The sequence below is a fragment of the Dendronephthya gigantea genome, unplaced genomic scaffold (genome assembly GCF_004324835.1).
Source record: "Dendronephthya gigantea isolate DGI-Jeju-01 unplaced genomic scaffold, DenGig_1.0 000079F, whole genome shotgun sequence".
Classification (NCBI taxonomy): domain Eukaryota; kingdom Metazoa; phylum Cnidaria; class Anthozoa; order Malacalcyonacea; family Nephtheidae; genus Dendronephthya; species Dendronephthya gigantea.
The window spans coordinates 442,775-464,337 of NW_021163089.1; the positions used below are offsets into that span (position 1 = coordinate 442,775).

The 21,563-nt window shown below is 36.3% G+C and overlaps 8 protein-coding genes across 10 annotated transcripts; 7 read left to right on the forward strand and 1 right to left on the reverse strand.

The window, feature by feature from the left end:
- The first annotated feature begins 112 nt into the window (after window positions 1-112).
- Window positions 113-3,814, forward strand: LOC114532461. Of its 2 annotated transcripts, XM_028553969.1 has the most exons (8): window positions 154-257; window positions 478-504; window positions 648-1,056; window positions 1,456-1,488; window positions 1,770-1,943; window positions 2,223-2,312; window positions 2,394-2,528; window positions 2,607-3,814. In XM_028553969.1, exons 3-8 carry the CDS (start codon window positions 856-858, stop codon window positions 2,691-2,693), a joined length of 720 nt encoding a protein of 239 aa, XP_028409770.1. In that variant the 5' UTR covers window positions 154-257; window positions 478-504; window positions 648-855; the 3' UTR covers window positions 2,694-3,814. The 2 variants fall into 2 exon arrangements, with proteins under 2 accessions (XP_028409769.1, XP_028409770.1); XM_028553968.1 differs by lacking the exon at window positions 478-504 and having other exon boundaries at window positions 113-257.
- Window positions 3,674-4,633, forward strand: LOC114532462 (cyclic AMP-dependent transcription factor ATF-3-like). Its single transcript, XM_028553970.1, has 3 exons — window positions 3,674-3,874; window positions 4,032-4,139; window positions 4,323-4,633. The coding sequence occupies exons 1-3, from the start codon at window positions 3,695-3,697 to the stop codon at window positions 4,473-4,475; spliced, it is 441 nt and encodes a 146-aa protein (XP_028409771.1). The 5' UTR covers window positions 3,674-3,694; the 3' UTR covers window positions 4,476-4,633.
- A 167-nt stretch (window positions 4,634-4,800) lies between these two features.
- LOC114532529 (uncharacterized aarF domain-containing protein kinase 1-like) lies at window positions 4,801-7,782 on the forward strand. 2 transcript variants are annotated; one of them, XM_028554056.1, is made up of 9 exons: window positions 4,801-4,999; window positions 5,156-5,239; window positions 5,320-5,563; window positions 5,737-5,855; window positions 5,963-6,121; window positions 6,247-6,363; window positions 6,439-6,585; window positions 6,701-6,898; window positions 7,017-7,782. In XM_028554056.1, exons 1-9 carry the CDS (start codon window positions 4,856-4,858, stop codon window positions 7,401-7,403), a joined length of 1,599 nt encoding a protein of 532 aa, XP_028409857.1. In that variant the 5' UTR covers window positions 4,801-4,855; the 3' UTR covers window positions 7,404-7,782. The 2 variants fall into 2 exon arrangements, with proteins under 2 accessions (XP_028409857.1, XP_028409856.1); XM_028554055.1 differs by having other exon boundaries at window positions 6,247-6,585.
- Window positions 7,783-7,969: 187 nt separating this feature from the next.
- LOC114532431 (neurexin-3-like) lies at window positions 7,970-10,588 on the forward strand. The gene is made up of 2 exons (XM_028553934.1): window positions 7,970-8,755; window positions 9,126-10,588. The coding sequence occupies exons 1-2, from the start codon at window positions 8,050-8,052 to the stop codon at window positions 10,334-10,336; spliced, it is 1,917 nt and encodes a 638-aa protein (XP_028409735.1). The 5' UTR covers window positions 7,970-8,049; the 3' UTR covers window positions 10,337-10,588.
- A 322-nt stretch (window positions 10,589-10,910) lies between these two features.
- LOC114532399 (proteasome subunit alpha type-3-like) lies at window positions 10,911-13,215 on the forward strand. The gene is made up of 12 exons (XM_028553891.1): window positions 10,911-11,065; window positions 11,149-11,231; window positions 11,409-11,532; window positions 11,663-11,695; window positions 11,766-11,834; window positions 11,950-12,023; window positions 12,214-12,283; window positions 12,392-12,457; window positions 12,530-12,576; window positions 12,664-12,731; window positions 12,847-12,911; window positions 12,998-13,215. The coding sequence occupies exons 1-12, from the start codon at window positions 11,045-11,047 to the stop codon at window positions 13,040-13,042; spliced, it is 765 nt and encodes a 254-aa protein (XP_028409692.1). The 5' UTR covers window positions 10,911-11,044; the 3' UTR covers window positions 13,043-13,215.
- Window positions 13,216-13,221: 6 nt separating this feature from the next.
- On the reverse strand, window positions 13,222-15,841 carry LOC114532398 (syntaxin-5-like). The gene is made up of 11 exons (XM_028553889.1): window positions 15,360-15,841; window positions 14,893-14,972; window positions 14,724-14,779; window positions 14,563-14,633; window positions 14,435-14,476; window positions 14,288-14,359; window positions 14,162-14,218; window positions 13,990-14,080; window positions 13,749-13,858; window positions 13,501-13,622; window positions 13,222-13,425 (listed from the first exon to the last, which is right to left on the reverse strand). The coding sequence occupies exons 1-11, from the start codon at window positions 15,570-15,572 to the stop codon at window positions 13,266-13,268; spliced, it is 1,074 nt and encodes a 357-aa protein (XP_028409690.1). The 5' UTR covers window positions 15,573-15,841; the 3' UTR covers window positions 13,222-13,265.
- LOC114532397 (integral membrane protein GPR137B-like) lies at window positions 14,037-18,812 on the forward strand. Its single transcript, XM_028553888.1, has 12 exons — window positions 14,037-14,109; window positions 14,640-14,728; window positions 15,917-15,976; window positions 16,088-16,153; window positions 16,283-16,751; window positions 16,864-16,910; window positions 17,127-17,313; window positions 17,430-17,471; window positions 17,634-17,774; window positions 17,911-18,060; window positions 18,151-18,257; window positions 18,426-18,812. The coding sequence occupies exons 5-12, from the start codon at window positions 16,341-16,343 to the stop codon at window positions 18,649-18,651; spliced, it is 1,311 nt and encodes a 436-aa protein (XP_028409689.1). The 5' UTR covers window positions 14,037-14,109; window positions 14,640-14,728; window positions 15,917-15,976; window positions 16,088-16,153; window positions 16,283-16,340; the 3' UTR covers window positions 18,652-18,812.
- A 107-nt stretch (window positions 18,813-18,919) lies between these two features.
- Window positions 18,920-20,851, forward strand: LOC114532485 (uridine diphosphate glucose pyrophosphatase-like). The gene is made up of 5 exons (XM_028553997.1): window positions 18,920-19,417; window positions 19,903-19,995; window positions 20,232-20,329; window positions 20,409-20,502; window positions 20,717-20,851. Exons 1-5 carry the CDS (start codon window positions 18,920-18,922, stop codon window positions 20,834-20,836), a joined length of 903 nt encoding a protein of 300 aa, XP_028409798.1. The 3' UTR covers window positions 20,837-20,851.
- The last annotated feature ends 712 nt before the right edge of the window (window positions 20,852-21,563 follow it).

Here is a 21,563-nt window from a genome sequence, read left to right on the forward strand (position 1 = left end):
ACTACCCAAACAATTTAAAGGATTGAGTGTAATTCTTCAATAAATATCTGCTTTGGACAATGCTGGAGCCTGGAAGTGTTCAACGGTTGCCAATCTGCATTAAGCGCATGCTGTAATTGCAGTCGGCATAGTGAATCCAAACTATCAAATTACTCCACTGAACAAAAAAGAGAGAAAAGACGTGGTAGCTGAAACTCCTTCTGGTGCTAGACGTTCCTATATTCTTCTCTGGTTACTGCACTTAACTAAATAGCCAGGTCAGTCAAAACACGTCTGAAAGTAGGTCATAATCAGCTCGTCTTACGACTCCAGTTTGACTATTTCTGACTGGACTGAAGAATTGCGGTCTAACATGGTTAATTACCATCACTTACCATGAACGAAGAGCTGACATTCAGTTAAACGTGGCATGTCATTGAAGAATATCAATTATTTTTATATGCAAATAACCAAAATATTGAATGCTTCTTCCTGCAGTGTTACCAACGCAACATCGAAATCCAAGTAAATAATTGACTTTGCTATTAAATCGTTTATAAAAAGGGTTGTCAAATTACGTTCCTGTTATTGGTCAAGACATTTTATACAACGAACCTTTCCATATAATATATGAATATGAAATTTTGCTCTTGTTTTCTTTCGTGCAGACGTACTTGATGCAAAGCGATATAGCACGAATGATGTGTTTTTAAAACGGGGCTACAGCCGAGTACTGGTGCTTGAATTACTGAAAGAATTCGTTTGAAAGGATTGCCTTGAATGGTGAAACATCAGCTGCCATCGTGCTAGTGAAATTTTGTGATTCTGTCCAACCATCAACATCATTGTCCAAAGTTGTTCTAGTTTATTCAAGATATGGCGACAGCCTCCTCAGACACAGGCGAAAGCGATGAGACTATCAATACTACAAGGGACCAGACCACCCAGGATTTTTTGACCGGGCTGAAGGAACGAGAAAGTCTTAAAATGGAGTTGAACGAACGGGAAAAGGAACTGGGAGCAGTGAAATCGCAGAATTACGATTTGATAAAGAAAATTGAAGCGCTTGAGAAAGAGGTTATATGATGACGTGACCTTTTAATTTTTTACTCCAAATGCATTTGAGGTTTCAAGTGTCATCAGGTGGCAATCTCGCGGAATGCCATATTGTTTATAGATTTGTAGTTATGCCAGCTTGTGGATATGCCATACTGTAGATATATTGGATCGACTTGTATAGTTAGTGGCTTCATATATGCACTGTATGCTCGTATCTGTCTTAAAAAGAGGCATTCAGCCACTCACTCACAGTCTCACAAGTTCCCTATCAAAACCTGGCGATTATTGCATGATTAGTTTAATCTAAGCTAATTCTAATTTTAATACATACAAACCTTGCTATCGTTTACACAAGCGTAGTATGTATATAAATAAAATATAATCATTTTAATTCGTCTTAATTCCTTCTTATTTTAGCTTTCCGAGGTGAAGCAAGGAAATGCGCTTAGGGTAGGTTCCGTTTGAAAGATATTAGGTCAAAATTAGGAAGGATCTGTTCTAGCCTTCACCAGAGACATTCAGCTTGCACAAACCTCGCTGGAGCAATAAAATATGAGAATTGACAAAGTCAGTAAAGTCCACTCCCAGAAGGAGGCGTTATAAGTGGACTATAGAGATAACAAAAATGGTTGACAACATGAAAAAAGTTTTTTCACTTTATGTTTCCGTTATTGTGTGAACTGCTTTTCGTAATACTTGTTTTTCTTAAATTGTTTTCATTGAATGTTTAGAAGAAATCGTCAACCAGCAAGCAAGCAACCAGTGGTAAGAAAACGACAACAAAACCGTTACGACCAGCTCAGAGAAAGTTACCAAAGTCGAAAAAATCACAAGGTTTGCTATCGCCAAAGGATGTTGAGAAATCACACGATGATCCTTTTGATGATCCAGAACAACTCTACAAGGCTAGTGGCGATTTATAATAAATTAAATACAGTTCTTTGGAAAGAGAAATACTCACAACAGACGGGCCAAACTCACCACAACCCGAGACAGTGAGTCAGTGATGATTCTCAGTTTGTCGTCACAGTGAAAAACAAGACGTGAAATTGGTTGAGAATGTCTTTGCAGTGATGTTCTTTATCTACTTTAGTATATTTCATGCAAAGTTTCACAGCGCGAGAGGACAATCACTGAGGTCTGAGGCGCCATTTTCATGCAGGTCTTTAATTTAACTTTTTCAGATAATTGCTGAAAAATATCCAGAACTTCCTCTTTCAACCGTTCTTGCTGCGGAAACAAAATTTGTGGAAGCTGATGCTAACAGAGACGGGGTAAGCTCCTTTGATACTGTCTAAATCAAGGTCTCGATCTCGTGTTGTGAGTAAGGTATAAAATATCCCACTTTTTTATAGACAATTGATGCAGAGGAGCTTGAAAAAATTTTGGACAACAGTAAAACAATGTTTACAAAACAGCAAGTTCTTGATATTCTGAAAGAAATTGACGAGGATAAAACAAATACGATTGATTTCTTTGAATGCTTGCAGGTTTGTGTTTCTTTGATTGTTTCTGTCTGATCTATGACCAGGTATTGAACTCCTCAAATTCGTTTTGTATCTGTACAGGTCTTGGATTTATTGAGGCAGAACAGAAGTTCACGTTTGCCAAGTTCAATTCAGCAGAATAAAAGTGCCATTTGCTCGATTCAGTGAACCTGTTTAACGACAGGCGCGGAATCCTCGGCTCTCTCACAAACACATGCATGGTAGTTCAACAATTAAAGAATATTGATGATTTCTGAGAGAGCAGGCGCAACTAAAGTCGGGAAACAACGAAATATTTTCACTCATTGACTATCGCCAAACGACTGGTATAATAATGCGCAGATAAAGTGTTGGATTGAAATTAATTATAATCGCGCTTTACCGTGAATCCTCCGTTGTCTAAATTTGGCAACGGAAATCCTATTTACTGATCAGGCTTTAGTCACCATTGTAAACAATGCCAAGAAAATATAGACACTGCCACAGGGCTTTCAAAACTATTCTGGTGTATTGTAAGCAATTGAATTTACAAATAACCTGGACTTCGAGCTCATTTAAACCGTACAGCCTGCGAAAAATTGCTATCGTGACAAAGATGAAATACCACTCAACTTTTCAGGAACTTGTGATATATTTAAGTGGATTTATCCAACTGTAAGGGGGGCTAGTCTAGTCCTATGAGTTAAACATCCATATCCTCAATTTATCAACTGCAAACAGAGATTAACTAAATGAAACCAGAACATATTTTGACAAACCCTGTTTTTCATTTATCTTCCTTTTATTCTGGACACGCACGGGTATTGATGTGAGATAAACCAGTTCTCTATTTTTGTTATTGTATGTGTGGAAGATTAAAATTCTTATCCAGGCTTAGTTTAAGGTTTCTTTAATACTCATTCGTATCCAAAATATGTTTGGAGGAATTTGCAACTATATTCGTGCACTAACTTGTGTTGAAGATGTTTATAAGATTCTTAAGAGGACTGTTACTCAAAGCAGAACGGATCAGTCGAACTATCCAGGAGGATTAGTAATCAGACTCCGACCAGCGTGAGAGATTAACTGTTTTGTGTGGACGACTGATTAGATTTGTACCTAAGATTCTCTGCGATAAAGCTGGCACATTAGATCTTTGTCACAGTAAATCTTGTCCGGACTTTATTACGATGAAAACAGAAGAAACCCAAAGGTGTGTCCTGCAAATGACAAACGACCATAGCGATGATAACCGTGGCGTTGCCATGGTAAAAAGTGAATTGCGTAAAACTATTCAGTCGAGGCGAGAGGCAAAGGGTCTTGGATTTGTTGAATTAGCGGACGAACAAGAAGAAAAGAAAACAATCGAGGTATTTCACCATTTGTTTTTCTTGAGAGATTGTGTATTCATCAAGGTTCAATTTTTCTCACGAAGATTGGATCATTGGTCATGAAAATGATATGCAAGGACCTCCCAGGGAAGGTTGAGCATGAACTCTTACTCAAAGACAATATATTGTTTTATAGTTATCGATTGAGGAAAGAGAAAAAATAAACTCGAGAAAAGAACGGAATCGGTTATCTGCGCAAAAGTGTCGAAAAAGACGTCGAGAACAACTGGAATATCTCAGTCGGGTATTGCTAACTGTATCTTGCAATAATTTGGTTCCGCATGTACATTCACTCACTGGAGGAATTAAAAAAAAAGCAATGTATTGCACTCTGACAGTCTGACAGGAGATGTTCTTGAAATAATTGTCTTTGTAGTCTCTTCTGTGATCATTTAGGTTTTCATCGTGTTTATGTTCTATGTTACAGGAGGCAAAATCCATCAATGAAGCGAATAGCGAGTTGGAAAATGAGATTGAATATTTGCAGATGGAAAAAGAACAACTTTCTCGAATGCTTCGTGAACACTGTTGCAACATGACCCGGATAGATGCGTATGATCAAAGAAATGAAGTTTCTTGAAATATTTTGCTGTATCAAATACTAGGGATGACCTTTCAAGGATGATTTCTGACTTTCTCGTTTTTTTATAGCTACCTAGCTACAGCTACACTCACGTCAAGTTTTTTATATAATTCATTTCACGTCGCTACAAACGTACTAAATTGAGGAGAAAATATGACGAGATATTTATTTGCTTTGCTCTTTCTTTTCATGTAAGAAACATTGTTATTAAACCGTGATTAAACATGTCTGAAAAACACCAAAGGATTTAGTCTGAAAACTGAATTTCTTCCTTCAAAAAGAGACTTTATTTTGCGATGACTCCAGTCCATGCGCGGTCAAATTCAAAATGGCGGATCAGGTGCTATCTTAAATTATCTTGTTTTCTTCTTGTAAAAATGAAGAAAAACGCCATTGCAGTCGGTTCATTTGCCACCTTCATTATGGCTACCTCCGGTGGCATCGTGTATTATTTGGGTGGCGTGAAAGAAGCTCGATTGACAGGCCAAGGCATTGTGAGGTTCACAAGAACAGCTTTGACTGTAAGTAAAATTATATTAATTAAAATGAACTGGTCAGGAGCCGAGTCATGACTGAAATACGACGAAAGGGGGTTCTAGTTTGTAAAAAGGAAAAGCTTTTATATATTGGCTATACTTTAGCCTCCTTGAAAACAATATTAATATGTTGTTCATTAGGTTCTTCAAATTAGTTATGATTACAAGAGGACCTTGTGGGGAAGAAATGAAAAGTCTGAACAATTTAAAGAACTTCGATCTCAGGTAATAATTGTAGTTGTAGTGAAAAGTTCAGGACTCCCGTTGGGTAACTCCATTTGATAATTCTATATTTTCAATTATAGGTTCATAGTCGATCAGCTAAGAGACTTTGTGATTTGTGTTTTCGTAATGCTGGTCTTTACATAAAGATAGGGCAGCACTTGGGGTCTCTCGATTATTTACTACCAAAGGAGTATGTTCAGGTCCTTAAGGTTTTTCATCACACTGCTCCGAGAAGTTCATTGAATGATGTTTATCATGTATTTCATGATGAACTCAACCAAAATCCTGATGAGATCTTTCAAGGTTTTGATGTGGAGCCACTTGGTATGAGGTATTTGATATGATGTAATGATGAATAATAGGAGTAATTAGCTGGGTACTTTTTGTTTTCTACATTGTAATGTAACTAGGATTAAATGAAGGAAGTATTTGCATGGATTAATAATATTATACATTGCATCTTTTCCATCTGTTTTTGTTGCTCAAATATTTCTCAGGTTCAGCTTCACTTGCTCAAGTTCACAAAGCGATCCTCAAGAATGGTCAAACTGTTGCTGTGAAGGTTCAGCACAAGAATATCCAGGATCATGCTGCAAGTGATGTCAAAACCATGGAAGTGGGTTCACTAAGCTTTGTTCTAGGTTTAGATAAATTATTGTGGATATCTTTACTAAACGTCACCCGCAGCTTGTTCGACTAAATCATCTTTATCTGTTTAATAAGTTTTTAGTAAATGTTGTCAAGCAAATATTTTCGGAATTTCAATTCACTTGGCTGGTTGAAGAAACCAAGAAAAACCTGCCATTAGAGTTAGATTTTCTTAATGAAGGAAGAAATTCAGAGAAGATACAAGAAAAATTCCCACAATTGAAGTTCTTGAAGGTTGGTGAAAGAATCTCTGTTTTTGCACATATTCACCACAAAGCCAGCATAGTGATGAACAATCAATTCAATGCAAGTAGTGTGTCTTCATTTCAAGCTGATCCAATTATGGCAACTATTTTTAGGTTCCTAAAGTTTTCTGGGAGTATTCTAGCAAGAGAGTTTTAACAATGGAATATTGTGAGGGAGGTTATGTGAATGACTTGGAATACATGAAGAATAACAATATTTCATCAGATGAAGTAAGTGTTTGTGGAATATGCAGGATGTATGTTAGTAATAAGATACTGCAAATGATTTCAACATTGATTGTTAAGGTGTCCAGTAAGGTTGGCGAAATCTACAGCGAGATGATTTTCGTTCAAGGCTGCATTCATTGTGATCCTCACCCTGGAAATATATTGATACGAAAGAACAGGACAACGGGTGTGGAAATTGTCTTGTTGGATCATGGCCTCTATCATGTAAGTTGTTCATGAAGATTTCTGTGCAAAATTGATTACTACTGTAGTTGTATACCTAGAATGTCAGCCCTTCGAAATAACAAGATCCTGATGTAAACTCATACCCACATTGCAGGAAATAACAGATGATTTCCGGATAAACTACTGTAAACTTTGGCAGTCAATCATCTCGGCAGATTTGGAAGGTATCAAAGCATACAGCGAGAAGATGGATGTGGGTGAATTTTATGGAATATTTGCTTGCATGCTGTCTGCAAGAACTTGGAACACTGTCATTAGTGGCATGAAACAAACACCATTTTCACAGAATGAGGTAGGGGCAACTAGTACAGGCTGATAGAAGAATCAGTTTGTTTATGATGGCTTGTAGATTTCTGGTACATATGAGGCATTTTTCAGAGAATTTAGGGATAATTTCCGTGATCTTTTAGATGGAAGAACTTCGTAGTTCAGTCGCGATGTATCTCAGCGATATTTCGAACGTGTTAAACCGAGTTCCCCGACAGTTGTTACTTATTCTGAAAACAAATGATTTGCTAAGAGGGATAGATCATCAACTTCGGACTAGCGAGGCATCAAGATCGTTTGTGACTATGTCAAAATGCTGTGCCAAAGCGGTTGCAAGGGAGGAGTGGAAGTCGTGTACGACTTGGTACGATCGTCTTATGGTGTATGGCCGCTGGTCGCTAGATAACGCTCGTATAACATTATATCAACTTAGTGTCCAGGACTTCTTCATCTCCACTGACATCCTTGTTTCTGTTGCGACGAATTTTGTTAGTCTTTTGTTCATTTCAATGTTATTTGGTGCAAGCTAACGAACAGACTACGCCAGGACGTTTAGGATGCAGAAATAAGTTATTCGAATTTTAATACACAACTTTGAAAGTTTTATATATATAATAAGAAAACAAAATATCAAATGGATTATCAAATCACCACAAATGGATTATTTCGAGTTTTTCTGTGCGTACCAACCACTAGCGTAGACAGATGCAATATAGATAAATGTTATTACATTTCTTTGCAGAAATGTGATAAAGTGATTTGTTTACCTTTCGGCCATTGTTAAATTGAGCAATTGACCCCCCGTCAGCAATGACAGTTGGCTTTTTAATATAAAAACAATCTTTCATAAAATTGTTCGTAGTTAATCTCTTCCGACAACAATCAAGTTCTTCACGATACGTGTTTATTCTTGGGAGCATTGCTGTACGTTCGTTGAAGTGCTTTAAGAAAAACTCTTGACGATTGTTAACAATATAGTGAATAAACTATTATAGTTTGCACGGTCCCATTGTAGTTTTTCAAGGAAATTAATGCGTAACTAATGTCAATAGAAAACATGAGAAGTCGCATACCATGTCATACTGTTCAGCTGGACGTCCGCATTGCCATTGGTAATTCCCATTCAATCAATAAGTTTTTAGACACGGTTTCACAGCTTCTGGGACTTGCTTCAAAATGCGACGTAACATAATGCTTTGCCTTTTTGGGCTTTCTCTTGTCCATTTCGTTGGAGGATTTAGTCTTTTGGACCGAAAAACTTCGTTTGTACAGTTTGAGCCCCTGCAGCAAAACGCAGATGGCAATATTGCTGTTGGTTTTCGCTGTAAGACCTATGTGAAAGCTGGTTTGCTGTTCTACGCTGATGACGAAGGCCATAGCGAATATTTGACCTTATTTCTCAGAGATGGAGTTTTGGTTTTGGAGTTGAGCGACGGAAAAGGAAAGGTTTTTACAGCTGACTCTAAAGTCATGATAAACGATATGAAATGGCATAGAATCGAAGTTCGGCTGAGTTCGTATCACGCTGTGTACCGATTGGATAACAAAACGCAGGCACAGTTTAACATCACAAAATTACAGCTAAAAAGTAGTGTGTTTATTGGCGGTTTTCCTAAAAATATTGACCAATTCATCGTGTCACATCTTCAACTATACTTTCAGTTTCATTCGCTGCGTTTTTTGGGCTGCATCGAGGATCTTCAGCTTGGAAACTCCACAGCACAAAATCGCGTGTTAAGTTCGTCTGGTATGAGTCAAGAATGCGGGGACGCCTGTAAACCAGAGAATCCTTGTAAAAATAATGGTGTTTGTATTAATAAGTTTGCAACGGCTGAATGTTTATGTGCTCAAACGGGATATTATGGAGACACTTGCGGCGAAGGTATGAACCTGGTATGAATTTCATGCGATGACTGAAATGTATTTAATCATAAAGTTCATTAATTCCACGCCCCGCCTGTTTAACCTCTTAATTTCTGCTAAACGTGGTTTGACCCGCTGTGTTTATCTCAATACCTGGTTAAGCTCATGAAATACACCAAGAATTTTAGACCATGTTTGGGCTGTTTATGGCCGGTTTTCTGGATGAAATTTGATCCGAATTTGTGACCTTTTTTAGAGGTTTAGCATAGTATTCCCCGCTGTTATTGTTACCCAAGGTGCCTGATGACTATAAGTGGCTACCTCACCCTAAATGCCTAGGCAATTAACATAAATACCGTAATGTGAAATGTTCAATACATATTTTACAGAATTGCCCATCATCGGTATATCATCGGCCGACCATCGGGTAACCTTCGACGTTCTGTCTTCGGCTATCGTAAACCGACCATTAACAACTTCAATATTAGTCCGCGTTCGTTCCAGTCAACCAGACGGGGTATTTTTTTACACGGCCCACGCCGGGGACTATGTACTACTCGAGTTGACTAATGGCAGAATAGCTGCTACAGTGAACTTAGGTTCTGGAAGTGTCACCATAGCGACGAAGAAAAACTCGTATTTTGACAACCAATGGCATCGCGTGGAATTAAAACGAGAGAGGCGATTGGTTAATCTGACCGTGGATAACTTGGATACCACGAAAGGCAAAACACGAGGTGTTTACGATAAGTTTAATTTAGCAAGCAAGAAAACAAGTTTTGTTTTGGGGGGAATAGCGAAAGATTTTAGAGTTAGGTTGAAATCTGTGAGCGGAAGAAATTTTACTGGTTGCCTCCAGGACCTTAGGTTTAACAATTATGACTTGTTTGGGGAGTTTAACAAGAGCGCTAAAGAAATTGTATCTCACGGAGAAATAATAAGATCTTGTCCAAAAACCCCAACAACAGCGACTCCTAACATTACGACAACTGTTCAGAGCTTGTCACACAAGACTGACAAGAGTACTTTAAAATCAACCAAACCATTGGACGTTTCTTCACTTTCTTTAATAACAACTTCAGAAACTACAACCGTCACATCATCACGGTCGTCCCGTTTCCAATCTGAAGCACTGAAAACTACCAACTCCAGTCCAACCACCTGGAAATTACGCGTTTCGACTGATGACCAATCACGGACAAGCCTGATGAAGACTACGCAGTCATTGGTTAGCTCGAGACACTCAACTGATACTATTCCAACCAGCCAACATTTTTCAACAAAGAAAGTTGAAGCAGCCACAAAGAAAACGGTTCTAACCACTAGAAAAATGACTGAAGAAAATATCCTTTTTGATACAACGGGAGGAGTTAAGGTTGCGAAGAGAAATGAAAGAGATGAAGGCGACTTGACAATGTATTTTATTCTTGCTGCAGTTGTTGGTTTGGTAGCCTTCCTTTTGGCTCTATTGATCATCGTAAAAATAAGCTCAGCCAGCAAGAAGAAATATGCGTTAAAAAAACAGAAACGTGAACGAGATTACTGGGCAGATACTGGCTCTTTTCAGAGAGCTCCTAAAGAGAATAAACCACTCGTTTGAAAGCTAGTATATATAAGTAATATAACGCACGCTCGGGGATATATATTATATTCTTAGAAATTTACATAGAAATAATGTACAGTATCCTCACGTAGACTGTTAGTAGTTCCAGGTGCAACTGAGGATTTTTCTCCTGGGGAGATTATTAAGTTGTCAGCCGTTGATGCACTAATATTTTATGATACAATGATGTGTGCGTAACTATGGGTCACCAGTAGCTATGATATAATAAATAATTTAAAGTGTATAATGTTAATGCACTAAAATTTTATAATATGATAAACATTTGAAAGTTGTGTTCCGTGTAAGGTATCTGATGGCACTGCTATTTCGGATGTCATAAGAAAGCCTTGGGAATTTCTTCTTTTCCCCATTGAAAACACGTAGTTTTAAATTTGGGGATTGCGAAACAAGGTCAAACCATAGTGTCACACCAATGGTCCCTATGTCCAACCATATGGTCCAACCATATGGTCAAACTTCATCCCCGCATGCGCGAAGGTACGCAGTATTGAAATCCAATATGGCCGCCCTGTAGCAAAATTTTGAATTTCCAAACCAAAAGTGGAAGCAAGAAGAAGCAGTGTCATAGACTTAATTTCTTTATAGAGCAAAATTACTTGATTTCAGCTTGAATATATGCTTTGAAAAAGACGTGAATTTAAAGAATATCCTGCTTATAATCTTTCCAACCATTTTGCATTTATTATGAGTTCAATTGGGACAGGGGTACGTATAGATTTTATTTTGTACAAATCAAAAGTCCACGTGAATTTCCCACAGGTTTCTAACTTTGATGTGTTTTCTTATAGTATGATCTATCAGCTTCACATTTTTCACCTGATGGCAGGGTTTTTCAGGTAGAATATGCACAAAAAGCTGTGGAAAATAGTGGGTAAGAAAATAGTCATTACTCATTTAATATAGAGCTCATTGTAGTACATGTGAATGATGTGACTTCATCTTGGGTTTTCCTGAATGAGCACCTAATTTCTTGGCCTAAATCATACTATTGAATTGCTTGCGAGGACCTCAATAAGCACTAATTGACATGTGTTGATTGCCTTCATAGAAGTGTTGTTGGTATCAAATGCAAAGATGGAGTTGTATTTGGTGTTGAAAAGCTTGTAAAATCTAAGCTGTATGAACTTTCATCGAACAGGCGAATATTTACAATTGATACACATGTGGGAATGGTATGTACATTTCAGCTTGGGGTGTTATGGTAGGTGAGACCCTAACCCCACCCTAACCCTCCACGCAAAAAAAACCCCGAAATCAGGTGTTACTGTTGACTAATTATTTATCAATATTTTTATTATTTAGGCTGTTGCAGGCTTATTAGCTGATGCGAGAAAGGTGAAGTGTGAATTTGAAGTGGCATGTTATAATTCTCATATAATTCTAAAAATTACCATGTTTATTATAGATAGTTACAATTGCCAGAGATGAAGCATCTAATTACAGATCAGACTATGGCTCAGAGATACCATTAAAAGTAAGAAGATAGCATAATATATTATGGACAGTTGACAGTTATTAAATGGAGAATATCTGAAGAAGATAACCTGTATTATTTCAACTTTCTCTGACCAGAACTTCTGTGTTTCTAGCTGCTGGCTTCGAGAGTGGCGTCTTACGTTCACGTTTATACATTGTATAGTTTTCTAAGACCTTTTGGTTGTGGGTAAGTATGCTCTCAGTTCACAAATCAGTTAAATTACTGGATAATACAAATAATGCAGGCTTTGTTTTCATGTAAAGTCCCAATCCCAAGCATTGCTTAAAAGGTTTGAATTTTTTCTTTGGATTGTAGCTGGTCATTCTGTTCACGCATAACTATTTCCATGGTTCCACCATCTTTCATATATTTACAGTGTTATGCTGAGCAGCTTAGGACAAAGTGGACCAGAATTATATTTAATTGATCCATCTGGAGTCACTTGGGTAATAACTGATTGTAAAATATATGTATAATTGTTAAATATTCCTTGTGTAATGTCACAGGAGGCTGTCTTTGCTGTGATTGTAACTTGAAGCTTTGAATTATTAAAGGGTTATCATGGTTGTGCTATTGGAAAAGCAAAACAGGCTGCTAGGACTGCGATCGAGAAATTGAAGGTATATCATATGCTTAATGATAACCCTTGTAGAGTGGGAACTTGTAAATAAAACAATCACCTTTAATTGCAGGTTTCTGAACTTACTGCAGAAGAAGCAGTCAAAGAAATTGCCAAAATGTAAGTATTGTGTAAATGTAAGGATAATTCAGGTTAAACATCTTGATTGGTTTAACAATTTCTGTCACTTTATTCAAACTTGACTAGAATCCACACAGTTCATGATGAAGTCAAGGATAAAAGCTTTGTTTTAGAGATGAGTTGGGTAACAGAAGGTGAGACATTAACCTATTTTTAAAAGTGTCTGAAGGTATAATATTTCTCTTAAAATTAACTGTATATAGCATTATTCTATTCACATAACAAATGATAATTAATCTTTTCCTGTAGCTACCAATGGAAAGCATCAGTGGGTACCAAAAGATATCATTGACTCGGCGGAAAAGCATGCCAAGGTCTGTAATATATACATTATAATACATATAGCTTTCAAAATTGTTCTATACATTGGACTTTATTAAAATTTTCCTTTTATTTGCAGGACACTATGGAAGAGGATTCTTCAGAAGATGACGAGGACCTATAAGAGCATTCATTTAAAAATGCTCTATTGGTGATATTCTTTTTCAATTATTAGTTTCAAGAAACCACGGTAACACTTAAACAACTTTGAATAAGCAACATCAGCTTAAGATTCACTCAGTTTTCATAGTTTAAACTTTAACTAGATTTTGTTAAAATAAATCAAGTCTAAAAACACCTATACACTATAATGCATTTTATTTTGAATATAATATAATCTGTAGTATTTATACCATGAATACTACAAATACAATAAAAAATACAATTAAGACAAAGAAAATCTTAATTATTAACCAGCGATTTGATGTCACTGATTGAAAGTATTTTAAAAGTTCTCCATGGGCGCCTTCAACATTTGCTTCTGTTTCCTCGACATTTGCATCAATCCTGAAAGAGAAGAATCTCTCAAGTCATAACTGCTCAACTTGGATTAAAATGGTCACTAGTTGGCAAGAAATTTACCTTTCAATTTGTTCCTCCTGTATTTTGACCATGTTTGCCAACTGTTGAAATATTCCTCCAAGCTCCACTATGGTTGATTCAATGCTCTCCATGGCTGTTGCACGTGACTTGATGTATGTATCCTAGACAACCACATTCAATAGGTAAGATTTTATAAAATTGTTGAGGGTATATGGACAATACTAAGGGTAATGTGCTCATAACTCACTCATGAGCTATCTTTATAAGGCTTGCCTGAAAATACTGACCTGTTCCTCCAACATTTGGTCTTGATATTGTGAGTTTTGAAATTGGTCCATATCAATGGCAACTGTTTTATCACCGATACCATTTGGAATATGATCAGCTCTTTGAAGAACTATAATAAGATAAGGGTAAATAATCTTGTATGTGTATTGCTATACATATTATTGAAAGGGATTCCGGTAGATCAGATGTGCTAATCTTGTTAAAAAATAAATTGTAGCATTTAGATTTCCATCCAGCTACCTGATCCATTCTTCATTGAGGCAACTGCCAAAGTTTCTGGACTTGGTCCTTGTGAAAATTGTTCCCTTCTTTGCTTTTGATGTTTGAGGTTCTGAAAATGGTAATGCATTCGGGAATAAGGTAAGATTGAGCAATTAGCATTCTATGGGACCCTTTCAGGTAGATTTTTTACCTCTGTCCTCACTTCCAATACAGACTTGAAACTTTGAGACATTTTTGCAAGTTTTGTCTAAACAAATGTGGCTGAAGTAAGTATTGTTTCACTATATTATAGTTTGGATAAATTGATAATACTTACTTGTAATGCCACAACCACTGACTGTGAGTGTGTCTGGACATTTTTACTTTGACTTCGGTTTACTCTTACAAGCTAAAACAGCAATAAAATTATGGATTGATAAGCTTCAAGGAATGCATGAAATGATTGCAGGTAATTTGACCTCACCTCTTGCAGCTGTGCAAGTTGCTGGTTTAAATTTTTGATATCCTAAAAAGAATTACCACCACATCAGTTTATTTACTTTTATGTCGTAGCTTGGGGCTATAATTTATATTCTTTGATAAATATTATACCTGTTTGATAATATATGTGAGCTCCTGAATTTCCACTGGCCTGTCATCGAACAATGATTTCTTTTTTGCCACTATAGAGACGATACACATTTTTTATTTTCTCAAAAAAAAAGATGCTTGGGGGATCAAAGCTTTGTCAATTTATGTACTGCAATACTTACGTAAGGTTAGTTTCTCGAGTTTTGTAAATGTATTTGATATGTCATGACCAATTTGTCTGAATGTAAAATCAAAGAGAAAAAGTGAATAGTTTTGTAATATATGGCACTGTGGTCCTTGCACAATGCAGTAACAGAAGTTTAATTGTAAACATAACAGCTGGTTACTTACTTTGCAATTTGGCTAAACTGGCTTCTCACAATCCCGTTAACTTTTCTTTGATTCAACGGACTTGTACGGACATGGGCACCCTGGATTAAATAAGTTCATTTACATTCATGGTTGTGTAGTTTCTCGACTGTGGATGTATAGTCCCAGATTAAGAAAATAGTTCATACTGTTTATCTGATAGTGTATATCATAGAGTATTTCAATCAATCTGATTTAGTCAGTTTTCTGTCTGTGGAAATGATGGGACAGGTGCTTAATTATGCTGTTCCCCTTTGATACCAATAATAAATTGTTCACTAGATACCATTAAATATGAAACCATACTCAAAATGGACCCCCTCAATTCAACGACTATTAAACCTGGTTACCTTTAAACAAACTACAACTAATTTGTGAAATAAGCTATTATTCATCAAGCTATATGTTCTAAACACCAAAAATATATCGAATTACGTGGAAATACTTACTTGACGCGATTGTAACGATCGAACTGCCGAAGCAAATTCAGCTGTTCTGTCACGACAGGACGACATCGAGTCGATATTTATATCAAGATTTTCTTTTTCTGCAATTATTCCTTGTTCTGTATATTCACCAGATCTTGTCCTTCTACGACGAGTAGTCATCCCATAATCTGGGGAAAACCCAGAAAACAAATCATAATAAACCAACTGTATCATTTGATACACTTTTAAATGTAGATGTTGTGATGTGTCCGATAAATGTTCTTTCACTCCCAAGAGTATTTAGCCAAATTGACACGGGTTTTTGTAGCCAAACATACACTCTTGCCCTTGGTAGGTCTTTTCTTAGGACTGTACAGCGTTGAAATTGGGTTAACCGTGAAAATATCACAGAAGCACAAGTATTTTTACTTCGAAAAGCAAAAAAATCTGAAACCTGAAGGGAAAGGAACTCTGTGATGACGTTGTGGGAAAATATTGTCTTCGGAAATTTACGGTTACTTCCGGTTATTTACGACGCAACTTGTATTCGAAGAAATTGTGATTTTTGTTGTTTTTAGATGAAGTTCTTTAAGGCACAAGCTAAAGATTGGTGGCTCGGAACAAAGAAAGAAAGAAAGGTCATGCATTTTAATTCTCGTAATTCATAGAAATATTGAATGCAGTGTTAGCCAATGAAAGCCAATGGAGCATTGTAACAATTAATTGCGAACCATATACGTCATTTCCAGATTCCTAAAAGTCTCGTGACTTTTCAATCTAAACACCATACCTCAAATGGAAAACGTCGAGCAATTGTAAGTTATTTTGTCTGGGGACTGGTAACATAAATCTCATTTTCAGTGATGTGTTTATTATCGACATGTCAAAAATTCTTCAAGGGGATGTTTTGGTCATTCTCACGAAATTTGTTGGTATTTTTATAGCTGGAAAAGTTTCTTTACGATGTTCAACGATTGGAGAGTATAAAATAATAACCTGACCATGGACTTTCATCGTCGTCTAGTGCAGGATCTTAATTCTGTCGCAACAAATCATCCAACAAAATCTACAACACCAACGTCGACAATCCCTACATTGAAAGAATCGTTACCACTTGAGGTCCAGTTATCGCTGACAATTGTCTTCACAGTGCTTTACGCTTTGCTGTTTATATTCATATGGATACAGTTGATACTAATTTTGGTGTATAGACACAAAAGACTTTCATATCAGAGTGTATTTCTGTATTTGTGTCTTTTATGGGCTGCCCTCAGGACAACTCTATTTTCATTTTATTTCAATGACAGTTGCATGGCTAATAAGTTAAATATTATATCGAAATGGTTGCTGTATTCGTTCCCTATTGTCTTACAGTTTTTAACCCTGAGTTTGCTGGAATTGTATTTTTCACAAGTGAGTATTGAGAATGTATTTGTTACCCATTTCTATGCAAGCTTATTCCACGATTGCTTCCCCCTGCACTGCAGTATGTCCTCTGATAATACCTTGTTTCTTTGATATATAGGTGGTACTGAAATCACTCACAACTTATGAGCCACATATCCGATACCGGTAAACAGTATATTGTTATATATATAATTGTAAAATTGCCTGAATAATTGAAACCATTCCAAACAGTTTGAATATTCTTAGTGGACTATTTCTGCTTAACCAGAAACTCCATATGAGTACGGTCACATGGGGATGGTTTCTCTCATGAAATAAAAGTTGCAGTTGAATATCAAATTATCCTGTTTTAAACATCAGTTTTTATCCTGTTCTTTCCAGGAAACGCCGTTATCTTTTTGTAATATTTTTCATTGTGAATGTCATTTTTTTGACGCTGAATGTAACTGATGCTGTGTTGGTGAAGTATGAACCTTGTTGTGTTGCAAACATTGTACTGGCAAGAGTAATCATCAACGAATCATTGTTCGTTGTTACCTCGCTTGCACTTTGTTATTGTATTATAAAGGTTTGTTAAACTTCTTACTGTAAATTACTTGCTGTTCATCAAAACAAAACTAAAATGTGATCCTTAGTGTACTAATACTGCAATTATTTTCCATCAATAAATGGCTTCATTTCCAGTTATCTAGAGCTTCTACAGGGAATCTACTTCTGGAAGGTCAGGTAAGGAATAAAAATAAAATTAATGCAAGTACTTCTCTGAATTTGGGTTGACAAATTTCATAATACAGTATGTCTTGGTTGAAAAACTTGCCAGGCTAAAAATATAATTTCTGATGTGAATTAAGAACAGGAAATTGAAGATGACACTTTCTATCATTTCAGGGAACAACTTTATGTCAAGCAACCGTAATTTGTGTCATCATTGGCCTGATTTATGTATCACGTGCTGTGTACAATATTGTTGCTGTAATACCTAAAGGCTTACCATCATTTGGTTATGGCTGGATCAATGTTTCAGATGAGGTCTTTTAGAGTTCTTCATTAGTTGTATTGATATCAATAGTCTTTTAAGATAATACGTCTAAGTGTGCAGCATATGGTGCCATACACAATGCATCTCATTCATCATTTTTGAATTCACTATTCATTGTATTTTTAGGGTGAAGCAACGCATGGCAAGGACCTCTCAATTGCAGAAAACAGAAATTATGGATATGTTTCATTTGGTGTTGTCTTGTTTTTCTGGGAATTCTTGCCAACATTTTTTGTTGTTGTCTTCTTCCGCGTGAAGAGACCCCAACAAGGCCTGGTAAGCTGTTATTTCAACTGTGTTTCTAACATATATGAAAGTATGTGAGAAAGTGTGAGAAGTTGTCAGACTTCATGTATTGTTTTACAGGGATCAATGCTCTCTTCCAATAAAGAGAATAAAAAGAAATTCTTCTTTGACAATCCAAATCGATACAATTCAGAGGATGATCTTCCTGGGACCTCACAGAATTTGGGGTATCATGAACTGATGAACATATGATTTAGCCTGTTTGTTAATTTCTGTATCACCAATATCACCAATGACAGTTGAATTTTAGTTGTGACATATTTCCATTTGCCTCACCAGATAGTCAAAGAACAGATTTGACCAGGATATTCTGACCTCCACCTTTGCATTTTTAGTTATGATATACCTGCAGGGATGAGGTCACCACATGGCGCTGGTTCACATACCATCAATAATTCCAGTTTGCATCGCGTGCATTCCTATGGTTCCACAGGTCACCCAGGTTTCATCCGATCGTCAAGTAGTGTTCCAGGGCACATACCTGGTACAACTCCCACAAGATTGTTCTCTGAAGGGAGCAAAAATCCATTATTAGGAACAAATAATGGTTCAGGACAGTAGACATCGCCGGAAATATTTCAGCAACAACTTTGATTGCAACAAATATAGAATTGGTACAACAAAACATTGATGTTATATATAATTTTTAATGTAATATTGAGAGTTAGAGATTTAATTCATGCTTTGATAAAACAAATGGAATTTGTTAAGAATGTGTGCAAGTAAATCAATATTTTTCTAATTTGGGTAATTGGGTCTTTGATGTAAAGCATGTAACATGAAGTAGTCTCGTAATCAACGTGGGCTCTCCAGTGGTAAAAAAGTCAAAATGGCGACCTCAAAGGAGTACACTATTCTTTTCTGTTGCACAAATTCTACGTTTTCTGCGTCGACATTTGGTTTACCCATGAAATATTTTAATGCAGTTATGTCTCATGAATTTGACCGAAGGATTATGCCAGAATACGAGGAAGAATTGGATGCCCTTTGGCAGAAGAAGTTAAGTGAAAACTCAAACATTTACAACGCCTCAAAATTTCGCTTGAACAGTTTTACAGAGGAGAGTGACCACATAAAGTTGGAGTTTGGTTTAACTTGCTATAAGGATTTTCAATGTACCAATATGCAATCAAAAGAAAGTGTGAAAATGTTGCATGACTATGGGTTGAGGAATTATGATGATGTAAATGCTTGCATGGCCAACCCTATGTTTTCAACTGCAATTGTTGTATCAAGTGATAATTATGTTGTCATGTTTAAAAGAAGTGATATGGTGGGTGAGTCACCCGGAATGGTTGATTTCCCTGGTGGGCATATGGAACCAAGTGTAAGTATTGCGTTGGCACAGTACGCAATCCGAGGGCAATTTCTGAGGGAAATGCTCATGCACAAATCGCAATTCAGCCTGCTAATCTGTACTAGCTATAGTTGTGAATGTTTGACCGGTTCTTAGCATGTTTCATATTTACCAATATTTTTAAACACAAATTAAATGACTGCAATCCTGAATGCTGCGATGTTACAAGTATTAGAATCGCTTCAGTTTCTGTCGGGCATTTTTTTAAGTACTATACTTTTAAGTACTTTTTAGGTACTTTTCTGTACTCTTGGACGGTCACAGGCGGTGTCGGGCGGTTTTTAGTAGGACGGTGTGCAACTATTAAAATTCAGGCTGTACAGGAATTCTATATCTTGTTTTGAGAGATGCATTATATCAGCACAGGGTACTTACGCATATCCCAGACATCACAGAGTACAAAACTCACCCACTCTATTTAGAATTATATTTATGGGTATGATTTTTTTTTCTAGGATATTGACAAGGATGATATCTTAGAGAACATGTGCGGTGATGATGTGGTCAAAGAGTTTTTCTATTCTGCACTGAGAGAGGCCAGGGATGAGGTGAGAATACCAGAAGTATAAAAAGTGTATACATAATTCATCAAATGGCCCACTCAGGTGTACACAATTTTATTTTTACTACATGTCAAAATGCTATATTTTTATCAAAAGTCGGGCCAAGTAGTTTCCCTTTTGGTTTTTTGACTTTGTCAAAAATTCCTACAAACACTTGTATAAATGTCAAAGTGTTTCATTTCCATCTAAACAATGATTTTGCATTTTAATTTTTTTTCAAGGTGAACCTTCCAGAATCCTCACTAAGTTGGCCATGCCTGTTAGGAATCCTCAGAAACAATAAAATTGGTGGAAAACCAGGAGCGTGTTTTTATATGAGGTACATTGCATGTCTTCTCTGTTTCAGTCACCCAACTCTGAACTACCTGTAATTATTTTTTTGTTTGTTTGGATCCCAGGTGTACTTGCACTTCAGAAGAAATTAAGCTCCTCTATGAAAAAGGTGGATCCGAGTCGTATGAATCCACAGAGGTTATTCTTATTCAGATGAAGGTACAGACAGTATACTACTGCATGCGCTTTATCATTAACACACACTTGAAGTCTCATTGGATATAAAACTTTTCCAAGTTTCCTCTATAATTTTTACACAAATTTCACAAAAGCAAATTTCAGATAACTTCAAGTAAGTTGCTAAATTTTCTTTAAAAAATACAATTCAAGAATATATAAAGTTTGTGATTGCTTATTCTCCTACTTTTCATAGGAACTTTTCCAAAAAAATTCAACATTGTTCCCTAAACTCCTGAAGAACATGACTGTATCAGCACATGCAGCACTTGAATTACTTAACCATAGCTACGAGGAACAATTGAAGTTTAATTGATGATAATTGCTGTGACTTTTTAAATTAAACAAAAATGGTTTTTATTCTTTCGCAGACTCCTATAATAATAGTCAGTTATTGAAATCAATGTGAAACTCATTTCCTTACTTGTAACTCGCGAAATAATTACTCATCCAAAAACTTGAAATCAAAATTGACAATCACAAGAAAGACAAGGAAGCTGCTGGTGTGTATTTTCTTTTAACATAAGTTTCAAAACAAATATGGCAACAAATCTTGAAATTTTGAACCATCTTTAAAAGCGAATAATAACTAAAAAATACTTTGTGTCCGTAAATGATATAAATTATATTGTATACACACTATAAACATACACACTATATACGTATATGTTATATCACTTATATGGTTATATGGTTGTATGGTTATATAGTTATGTGGTTATCTGGTTATGTATTTATGTGGTTTTGTGGTGATGTGGTTATATGGTTATGTGGTTATATCGTTATATGGTTATGGTTATGAAAAATTCGTCAAAATTGACCGAAAGGGTAAGGCTTACCCCTTACCATTTTGGTCAATTTTGACGCCTTTCTCAACGGTTCAAAAAGTGTCTTGAAATGCTAAAAATTACTTCCTAAGACTAATATCTTTCATTTTAGAGCATATTTGGTTGGTTTTTGGAACATTGAAAAATCGTCCATTTTGACCAAAATGGTAAGGCTTACCTCTTACTATTTTGGTCAATTTTGACGACTTTTTCAAC

What these genes read in the sequence shown, in the direction of transcription:
- LOC114532485 (XM_028553997.1), top strand. Translation starts at nt 18,920, where the DNA reads ATGGCGACCTCAAAGGAGTACACTATTCTTTTCTGTTGCACAAATTCT. An exon ending in GGAGCGTGTTTTTATATGAG is followed by an intron (nt 20,330 to 20,408) that starts GTACATTGCATG and finishes TTTGGATCCCAG; the next exon opens with GTGTACTTGCACTTCAGAAG. An exon ending in TTATTCTTATTCAGATGAAG is followed by an intron (nt 20,503 to 20,716) that starts GTACAGACAGTA and finishes TACTTTTCATAG; the next exon opens with GAACTTTTCCAAAAAAATTC.
- LOC114532398 (XM_028553889.1), bottom strand. Translation starts at nt 15,572, where the DNA reads ATGATACAGTTGGTTTATTATGATTTGTTTTCTGGGTTTTCCCCAGAT. An exon ending in GATCGTTACAATCGCGTCAA is followed by an intron (nt 14,973 to 15,359) that starts GTAAGTATTTCC and finishes TATTTAATCCAG; the next exon opens with GGTGCCCATGTCCGTACAAG. An exon ending in CTCAATGAAGAATGGATCAG is followed by an intron (nt 13,859 to 13,989) that starts GTAGCTGGATGG and finishes ATCTTATTATAG; the next exon opens with TTCTTCAAAGAGCTGATCAT.
- LOC114532397 (XM_028553888.1), top strand. Translation starts at nt 16,341, where the DNA reads ATGGACTTTCATCGTCGTCTAGTGCAGGATCTTAATTCTGTCGCAACA. An exon ending in GAGCCACATATCCGATACCG is followed by an intron (nt 16,911 to 17,126) that starts GTAAACAGTATA and finishes TGTTCTTTCCAG; the next exon opens with GAAACGCCGTTATCTTTTTG. An exon ending in GGGACCTCACAGAATTTGGG is followed by an intron (nt 18,258 to 18,425) that starts GTATCATGAACT and finishes TTGCATTTTTAG; the next exon opens with TTATGATATACCTGCAGGGA.
- LOC114532399 (XM_028553891.1), top strand. Translation starts at nt 11,045, where the DNA reads ATGAGTTCAATTGGGACAGGG. An exon ending in GTCAAAGAAATTGCCAAAAT is followed by an intron (nt 12,577 to 12,663) that starts GTAAGTATTGTG and finishes AAACTTGACTAG; the next exon opens with AATCCACACAGTTCATGATG. An exon ending in CGGCGGAAAAGCATGCCAAG is followed by an intron (nt 12,912 to 12,997) that starts GTCTGTAATATA and finishes TTTTATTTGCAG; the next exon opens with GACACTATGGAAGAGGATTC.
- LOC114532461 (XM_028553968.1), top strand. Translation starts at nt 856, where the DNA reads ATGGCGACAGCCTCCTCAGACACAGGCGAAAGCGATGAGACTATCAAT. An exon ending in TTGAAGCGCTTGAGAAAGAG is followed by an intron (nt 1,057 to 1,455) that starts GTTATATGATGA and finishes TTCTTATTTTAG; the next exon opens with CTTTCCGAGGTGAAGCAAGG. An exon ending in ATTTCTTTGAATGCTTGCAG is followed by an intron (nt 2,529 to 2,606) that starts GTTTGTGTTTCT and finishes GTATCTGTACAG; the next exon opens with GTCTTGGATTTATTGAGGCA.
- LOC114532431 (XM_028553934.1), top strand. Translation starts at nt 8,050, where the DNA reads ATGCGACGTAACATAATGCTTTGCCTTTTTGGGCTTTCTCTTGTCCAT. An exon ending in TGGAGACACTTGCGGCGAAG is followed by an intron (nt 8,756 to 9,125) that starts GTATGAACCTGG and finishes CATATTTTACAG; the next exon opens with AATTGCCCATCATCGGTATA.
- LOC114532462 (XM_028553970.1), top strand. Translation starts at nt 3,695, where the DNA reads ATGAAAACAGAAGAAACCCAAAGGTGTGTCCTGCAAATGACAAACGAC. An exon ending in AAGAAAAGAAAACAATCGAG is followed by an intron (nt 3,875 to 4,031) that starts GTATTTCACCAT and finishes ATTGTTTTATAG; the next exon opens with TTATCGATTGAGGAAAGAGA. An exon ending in AACTGGAATATCTCAGTCGG is followed by an intron (nt 4,140 to 4,322) that starts GTATTGCTAACT and finishes TCTATGTTACAG; the next exon opens with GAGGCAAAATCCATCAATGA.
- LOC114532529 (XM_028554055.1), top strand. Translation starts at nt 4,856, where the DNA reads ATGAAGAAAAACGCCATTGCAGTCGGTTCATTTGCCACCTTCATTATG. An exon ending in TTAAAGAACTTCGATCTCAG is followed by an intron (nt 5,240 to 5,319) that starts GTAATAATTGTA and finishes TTTCAATTATAG; the next exon opens with GTTCATAGTCGATCAGCTAA. An exon ending in TGGATCATGGCCTCTATCAT is followed by an intron (nt 6,586 to 6,700) that starts GTAAGTTGTTCA and finishes CCCACATTGCAG; the next exon opens with GAAATAACAGATGATTTCCG.